The sequence below is a fragment of the Sinocyclocheilus rhinocerous genome, unplaced genomic scaffold, assembly GCF_001515625.1.
Source record: "Sinocyclocheilus rhinocerous isolate Xijiao unplaced genomic scaffold, SAMN03320098_v1.1 scaffold2517, whole genome shotgun sequence".
Taxonomy (NCBI): Eukaryota; Metazoa; Chordata; class Actinopteri; order Cypriniformes; family Cyprinidae; genus Sinocyclocheilus; species Sinocyclocheilus rhinocerous.
Window position 1 is genome coordinate 49,666 of NW_015641065.1, and position 8,987 is coordinate 58,652.

Below are 8,987 nucleotides of genomic sequence, written 5' to 3' on the forward strand. Positions count from 1 at the left end.
GAAAAGTGTCGCAGAGAAAAATAAATAAATACGACATCTGTCATTTAAAATTATATGCTAAGCAAAATATAAACAAAACCGAGTTGAACGTCCTTCAAGGACAGCGCATCCACACTTTGCTCCATTCATATTCTGCTCTGTCACTAATCAACAACCTGCCTGTTCTGTCTGAGGGCCGTATATTTACCACCGATACAGCCTGCTCTGAGCATCGTTATGCACATTCTGCGCACACCCCGCAAATAAAACGCGTGATGCAGAAAGCATGCATGCAGCACGTGCATAACAAACTGAGTGCAGGCTGTACCGGTGGTCAATAAGAATAAAGCGCAGATATGCTGTTCTGAATGGATGTCGGGAAAGGGATATTGTTAGACCGCCCGCTCCCGTTCAAATTACACCAGGGTTACTGACGCTACCGCATTTTATTCGTTTTAATCCCACGGCGCAAGAAATCTGGTCGGGTCCTGCGGGAATGCAGACATCTACTAGGTGGTGCTATAAGGCGGCAATTTATGTCTTTGTTCATAACCGTTTTCCTCTGAATCATTTTTCTAATTTCTCTTAGGCCATTGTTCCAGTCTATATTCAAATCTAATTTTTTTTTAAATGTCGTATGGAGTGGTGTAAAGTACTCTAAAGCAGTGGAAATGTGTGGAGTCACGAATCATGATTCTCCGTTTGGCAGTCTGAGCCAGGAGAATGTACCTGACTGCATTGTGCCAACTGTAAAGTTAGGAATAATGGTTTTATATATTAGGGCTGTCAAGCAATTACATTTTAATTAATCACATGATGTGATTGGCCAATTGATTATTAAAATTAAGTGCAAAATAATTGCACACCAATTTGGGCTTAGAAAAAAAAAAGTGTTAAATGAGAAAAGCATTGAATATACATTACAAAAAAGTAGCTATAGGAAGAAATATTTTTATTCAACAGAATTTATCACACACAAACTTTTAAGGCTACAATGTGGCCATAACATTGTTTTCTGAAGTGGCATTTAGGTATATTTACACAGACTGTTCATCAATTACAGTTGCATAAATAATGCTATGAGATTAATGGGTTTCAAATGGGCATTAGTGGGTGTTTTTTGAAATGTATATTTTTTTTAATGAAATGATAAAGTATGAAACTAAAACCGCTAGTAGGTGGCGGCTAGTCACTGACTTAATGAAGTAGTTAAGGAAATAAAAATATTAGGAAAAAAATACAGCTGCCATGTATCATTGTTTCATCCCCAATAAGCCGTTGGTGCTTGGACTGTGATAATTGTGGATGTGGTTGTTATAGATTTATATACTTGATATAGATTATAGATTTAAAACCATGTAATTTTGTGTCTGTTGTTGTTTGGGGCAACTGCCTGTCCAGACATGGTGAATTGGCATTTGATCTGGGATTTTTGAGTGGAATTTTTTTTTTAAATGTTGATTCTCGTTTAGTACAGAGTGCTTACAGTGATATGACAGACTATAGAAACAATAAAAAATAAAAATAAAGAATAAAAGATTGAGTATTTAAATTTATCACACACCTGCGGATAAGGTTGTTTTAACATGTAATAATGTTACTATACAGCCCTGACCTCTATGCATAACATATTGTCCTCTCCTCTAAGAAATGTATGCATAAATGTATCATTTGACTTTGTTTTGTTAGTTTTCTCATAAACTGCAATTTAATTAGATGATGTTAGTCACTGAGGAGATGCTTTCTTGTCTAAAATGAACACATCTTTCTGTTCTGCAGTATCTGGCCACTAGAGCGTACAACAAAACTCTTCTAATGGAAGAATTATTGCAGCGCTACTTTTGTGATGAACTAGCAGAAAGGCGAAAAGTACATGAAGAAGAGATGAAAGAATTGTCAAAGTAAGTTGACTTTGGATATAATGGTTTTCCTAACTTTTTTCTGGTCTTTGATGTACCATGTCTATACACACCTAGGTTTTGACCACTTCTCAAAGGCTGGTATCTTTGTTATACCCTGAACAGTTAATGATTTATTTGTCATCTGTATAGTAATTGTTCCCTGTTGGTTGTCAGGACATTAGTATTGTCTCTTGTTCATGTGTACATATTGCATTTTTATATTCTTCTTGTTTCAGCTTGAACCAGGAAGTGCCCATCTTTGTTTGCACTATGGCATTTCCTACCATTCCCTGCCCACTACATGTTTTTGAGCCTCGATACAGGCTTATGATTCGCAGATCTATGGAAACGGGAACGAAACAGTTTGGCATGTGCATTGCTGATGAACTGAAAGGGTAAGAGGCATTGAATTAATTTAAAGTGTGGGTCTACACTGATTTACTTAATAAGGAAAATCTGTTTGGTATTGCAATTCAAAACGTTAATACATCAAGTAACTGGTAAGAGTTTTTGTCTTTTTTTTTCATCCGAGTTCACTACTGCAGTGGAGTTTTGTTGTCGTAGCCTAGTTTTAATACAGTTTACATTTAAAGGGATACTCCACCCCAAAATGAAAATTGTCATTAATCACTTACCCCCATGTCGTTTAAAACCCATAAAAGCTTTGTTCGTCTTCGGAACACAATTTAAGATATTTTGGATGAAAACGGGAGGCTTGTGACTGTCCCATTGACTGCCAAGTAAATTACACTGTCAAGGTCCAGAAAAGTATGAAAGACGTCATCAGAATAGTCCATCTGCCATCAGTGGTTCAACCGTAACATTGTGAAGCGACGAGAATATTTTTTGTATGTGAAGAAATCAAAAATAACGACTTTATTCAACAATTTGTCTCCTCTGTGTCTCTCCGCATCACCGTAGCGCCATTTTGGAGAATATCCGCTGGACGCAAGCAGCGTATGCTATTCTGTGTCAGAATACTGCACGGATGTGCTGTTTTCGTTAAAATCAAAGCGTAAATACACGTAGAAAACGCATCCTTGTGTCGCGGCTGACACAGAAGAGCGTACGCAGTTTGCGTTTAGTGGATATTCTCCAAAATGGCGCTACGGTGATGCGGAGAGACACAGAGGAGACAAATTGTTGAATAAAGTCGTCATTTTTGTTTTCCTCGCATACAAAAAAGTATTCTCGTCGCTTCATAACGTTACGGTTGAACCACTGATGGCAGATGGACTATTCTGACGATGTCTTTTATACTTTTCTGGACCTTGACAGTGTAATTTACTAAGCAGTCAAAGGGACAGTCACAAGCCTCCCGGTTTTCATCCAAAATATCTTAAATTGTGTTCCGAAGATGAACGAAGCTTTTACGGGTTTGGAACGACATGGGGGTAAGTGATTAATGACAACATTTTCATTTTGGGGTGGAGTAACCCTTTACGCGGCAGCAAGATTAATTTTTACTGAGCCGAAAAGAATGCATGTGACACTTCTGTTTATCAATTTGCACTGGCTACCAGTAGCTGCTTGCATAAAATTCAAGGCATTAATGTTTGCCTACAAAACCACCACTGACTTTGCACCCCTTTACCCAAATTCATGACCTGCCCAACTCAATCCGAACAGCCGAGTCCTAAGCCATCTTCAAGAATTGGCTAAAAACATCTCTTCCATCTTTATTTGACCCTCTAACTCTAGCACTCTCTATTCTAATTCTATACTTTTAAAAAAAGAAAAAAAAACTTGCCCCTTTTAGACTTGCACTTTATTCATTTACTAACTGCTTGTTTTCTTTAAAAAAAAGAAAAAAGAAAAGAAGTTTTCTTTTTGTATTCTATCTGTTTTCTTTTTATTTATTATATAATAAAAAAACAAACAAACGAACAAACAAAAAAAAACTTGCTACGTGTATTGTGTTAAGCTAACTGAGACTTGTTATAGCACTTGCATTATATCATTGCTCTCTTGTTGATTTTGATTGCTTCCATTGTCCTCATTTGTAAGTCGCTTTGGATAAAAGCGTCTGCTAAATGACTAAATGTAAATATCATGTTAGCATTTCCCATGTGTTCAGTTGCTTGGAGATGTGCCTTTAATGTCTCCTGTGTCAGTAATGTCTTACTGTGTATGTGACAGATCCTTGCAGACTCTAGAGACTTGCTTGCGTTTGTTCATTTAATGGTAGTGAATGGTGACCGCCTTCAAGCTTTAAAAATATTCAAAATTCTCAAAATTTTATGTTTAAGTTTTTGAAAGCATTAGGGGTGTAACGCACACATATTCATATTGAACATTTTCGGTATAGGTGTTTTCCAGTTCGGTACGCATATGTACACAATGAGTACAGCGTTGTAGCCTATTAACCAGTCTTAACCATCAATAATCATGATAAGCTCTCTGTATTGTTATCTTCAATAAGAATCATAGGCTGTGTCCCAAATTGCCCCCATAGCCTTAAACAGTGCACTATTTGAGGGGACAGCTATTTGTAGTTGTCTGAAAGTCTGAAAGTGGACGTTGAGTGTACTCATTCAATCCCATAATGCACCACAATAACAACTGATGTACACTCACGGGATAGAGAATACCCATAATGCACTGTGAGGGTTGTGCCGAATGTATTCCCGCATCTCGCCATGAAGATGGCGCCCGCAGCTGAATCAACCATTCATCTGTTTTCCAAACCACTGCACCAATGTGGGTACAGTGTTATATCATATAGGTATAAATTTGGTTTAAATTGATCATTAAATAATTTAAGTAAGGTTTATAAATGCTTGTTTGGAACTGGAGAAGCCAGTTTGCTAAGTTACAAATCATTATTAAACGGCAAGCACAAACTATGCAAAATTGGCAGCCCTTCTGGCGCACTCTGTCCAAATTCGCTCACTCATTTTCTTTCACTCCTTCAACTGTACTATATTAATGTAGGGAAGGGTATAGGGTATAATGAGGGTATAGGGGGTGATTTTGAACACAGCAATAGCCTCTTCTTTCAAATTCGGTCCTTTTGATCAAAAAATTCAAACAATAAATGTAGTTTTTCCCATAGTTACATCGGTATTACTGCGCCACTGCATCTGTGTGTTGCTTGTCAACCATTCTACTATCAGTATTACTGTGCCAAAGAAGTAGTTTCAAAATGTCACATTTTGTTATAAAATAAATATTAGTAAAATATTTATATGGAAATAACTGTTTTATAAAAGCAATGCATCTAGTAAAGCCATGGTTTACACTGAATTTAGAACAACTAAGGGGGTTTTAGTCCGCTTAGCTGTTGTAAATTCATTGTAAATCACAGCTTCATGGGACTTATTGCTTTATTTACTTACTCCGTCTCACCCCAAACCTGCATGAATGACTTTCTTCTGTGGAACACAACAGAAGATATTTAGAAATTGTTAAATTTTCATCTTCCACAAAATTTCCCAACATTTTTAATTTTACTAAAACCTGGCCAACTACTGGTCCAGAAATGTGAAAGCTATTCACTCTAAAAACCAGTAGAGCATATATTTCATTAGAGCATATATTTATTTAAATAATTAAATTGCAGCCTGTGCAATTGACATTTGCACTAAGCCATATTGCGATATTGATTTGATTTAAATATATTGTGCAGCCATACATATTACCCAAACAGATTTGAGGCTGTAATCACTGCCAAAGGTGCTTCAGCTAGGTGCATAAAGGCCCCAATGTATAGTGAAATCGATGTCTTGGATGTGGAATCTTTTCAGGTAAACCTACCTTGCCTCGGCCAAACCATTCGATATCATAAAACCATTTGCATTTTAGCATCCTCAGTGTCTTGACATTATGTTGACATTATGTTGGTGGCAATCGGGCAGGACTATGTAAAAAGTTCAGAGTAGCCGACTTTCTGTTGAGCAGAGCATATGACATGCAGTACGAAAGTTGTTCAGCTCAATGATATCTATATGTGTCCTGGGTTTAGTGCATATACTTTCACTGCTTTGGGCCCTAATTAGAAATAAGTGTTAATGTATTAATGTAGTGCATAAAATCTTGACATGGAGTTAAATGGCTGAGGTGTGTGATTAACAGGTTTGCAGACCATGGCTGTATGCTGGAGGTGAGGGATGTCAAGTTTTTTCCTGATGGGCGCTCTGTAGTGGACACCATAGGCATTGCTCGTTTCAAAGTGCTCAGTCACGGCCAGAGAGATGGATACCACACAGCCAAGATTGAATATTTGGAGGATAAGAAGGTACAGATATATTTTTGCATTCAATTGAAGTATGAATGCAAGTGTCCAAATCCAAAAAAGGGATTGTGTGAGAGAGACAAAATCACCAGTCTTCCACATTGACCATATATGTGCATGTGTGTTCAGGTTGAAGGAGAGGAGTTGACGGAGCTCCTGAAGTTGCATGACTCTGTGTATGATCAGGCCTTGGGCTGGTTCACCTCCCTTAAAGATGATATGAAGAACCAAATCATCAGCCACTTTGGGCAGCTGCCTGTCAAAGACTCTGACCCACGGGTGAATGTTTAGACCAAATCATTCTCACATTTGTTCTAAATCACCGTTCACAGTAATCTTGCCTCCAACCTGTCTGCTGCATATCACACCAGTATTTTATTTTTATTTTAAAAAATGTGTAGTTTGGCTTTATAGCCAGGTTTATGTTGCGATTTTAAAGGGGTCATATGACGATGCTAAAAAGAACATTATGTTGTGTATTTGGTGTAATGCAATGTGTTTATGCAGTTTAAGGTTTAAAAAACACATTATTTTCCACATAATGTACATTATTGTTGCTCCTCTATGCCCCGCCTTTCTGAAACGCGTCGATTTTTACAAAACTCATCATTCTGAAAAGCGAGGTGTACGCTGATTGGCCAGCTATCCAGTGCGTTGTGATTTGCTGAATACCTCAAGTGTGTGACGGAAATGTTATGCCCCTTAACACACTGTCTCCTGGCACGGCGAGACAAAACCAATAAAACCCATTACAAACGAGGCATTTGTTGCATCCAGTGGGGACATAATTACGGATTATAATGATTTATACTGTGTTTTTACGCGTTGCGTAACATATCGCGCCGCATAAACATAAAACCATGTCTGCATTCGTGATCGGAGAAACGACAAACAACAAGCGCTACTCGCTTTAAATATAAAAAATTTACTTGCAGGCTGTGAGTCAGAAGCACCAGACTGTCCTTGCAAAGTTGTAACTGCCCCACTTTATAGAACAGCCTTTGAGCACAGACCCATTGTATGTTGCTCTGCAGGTTCAGGAAACAGTCTTCCATAAAATGCGTCTCACACGATGGGCTTAAGTGAGCGGAGGCCGGCGGCCTTGAGAACGGCGCGGCCAGCGGATTCGGCGAAGGAGCGGCCGGCGGGCGTGCGGCAACCACATGTGACGACCCCGGGCTGGACTCCGCTTCGTCCACGGTGAAAGCCGATCCGGCGATCCCTTTAAAATGGCAATCTAATACATTCAGTGCTAATGTTTGATTGTTATTTTTTTTCTCAGGGTAATCCCAATGGCCCTGCATGGTGTTGGTGGCTGTTGGCTGTGTTGCCGCTGGAAAACAAAGCCCAGCTGACCATCCTCGCCATGAACGCTCTTAAGGATCGGCTGGTCGCCATCCGCAGGGTCCTCATTTTTGTAACTCGCAAGCGGCCTCGATGATAAATGTGTTCTTGGTCTAAATATGATTATCAAAATTAACCTATAGCTTGGGAATGCTGATTCAGGCTGGGGTCACTGAGGTTTCTTCCAGTGGCCATCTTGGTCGTCATTGCAGCACGCAACCCTCACCAATTAGTCACATGGGACATTGTTCAATAAAAATGTTTTGCATCTTAATATGTTAATTTAGGCTCATCAGTTAGCAGTGGTGATTTTAAGTTGTAGTCATGCTATGAGAGAGATCATTATTGATGGCTTACATTAGGAAGTTCTCATTTAGTTCAGGTGCAATCAAATCGTTTACCAGTTTAACAGTAGCAACAAACATGAAGACAGTGGGAACTTAGTTTTTTTTCTTAAGCACCTTCGGTCCTTTGAAAATACCACCTCTGTTTTGTGACTAGATGGTGTGTATGACTGACCAAATGCTTCCCATGGGCTTGCAAATATCAATACGGACCTTATTGTGTGTTAGTAAAAAAAAATCCATGTGCTTCAGTTTGGAAATAAGCACTCACCTTATTTCCATATTGTAAAAGATGATTAAAGAAACGTATTTAATATTACATGTACTGTAACCCTGCTTTCTCTGTATCTTTGTTTCTTATACACATTTAGATGCCTAGGTCATTCAGAAACTATGAATTCAGTCAGAAATTGCAATGTTCTGCTGATGTCCATTCAATTTTCCTCCATGAATTTAAAAAGCCGCACTCTCCAACCTTGAATACAGTCTTAATGATATTCAGTAACAACCACAGGTGTGGTTTTTATATTTCAAGAGCCTGTTTGTGATTTTGTCTTGAATTGAATCTTAATTGGAAAAAAATTTAAACAATCAGAATGAGTAAATTGTAAACTGGAGCCAAATTGTGTAAAGTCCTACTGTAAAACATGTTTGAACAAGCACCGTTTTAATGCGTATGAAACATCAATTGGAGAGTGCAGAGTGCAATGTGTGGATGGGGGCTTATGTCTATATAACAATCTTTTATAGACAATAGGAGGCCTTTGAACGTTCACACTCATTTTTCTTCTCATTGTTCTTGTCTCTGTGATGTGCATGTCTTGTGTATGTCCGTTATCTACCTTTTCCTGTGCAAATTACTACTTAAATGCTGCATTTATGTAAATTTGTAAATCAATATGAAATAAAACATTTTATATTTTAAAGCAAAAGATGTTCTGTTTCTATGTGCCTTTTCAAAGCCACTGAATTGAATGAGTCAGAGAAGTCTGGGACAGTCATTACAATGTTTGCTAAAGGCAGTAATGTTATGTGTTATGATGTTAATAATAGATGTCCCTGTCATTTATGCCTTAAAGGGATAGTTCACCCAAAAATGAAAATTCTGTCATTAATTACTCACCCTCATGTCGTTCTAAACCTGTAAGACCTCCGTTCATCTTCGGAACACAAATTAAGATATTT

At 38.1% G+C, this 8,987-nt stretch overlaps 1 protein-coding gene across 2 annotated transcripts in view; it reads left to right on the forward strand.

The window, feature by feature from the left end:
- Nucleotides 1-8,728, forward strand: part of LOC107754570 (LON peptidase N-terminal domain and RING finger protein 2-like) — a 45,942-nt gene extending 37,214 nt beyond the window's left edge. For both annotated transcript variants that reach the window (XM_016571058.1, XM_016571059.1), the window contains exons 8-12: nt 1,759-1,880; nt 2,117-2,275; nt 5,955-6,117; nt 6,244-6,393; nt 7,397-8,728. In XM_016571058.1, coding sequence (XP_016426544.1) covers nt 1,759-1,880; nt 2,117-2,275; nt 5,955-6,117; nt 6,244-6,393; nt 7,397-7,555 — 753 coding nt within the window. In that variant the 3' untranslated portion in view covers nt 7,556-8,728. The remainder of the gene's footprint in view (nt 1-1,758; nt 1,881-2,116; nt 2,276-5,954; nt 6,118-6,243; nt 6,394-7,396) is intronic.
- Nucleotides 8,729-8,987: the final 259 nt, after the last annotated feature.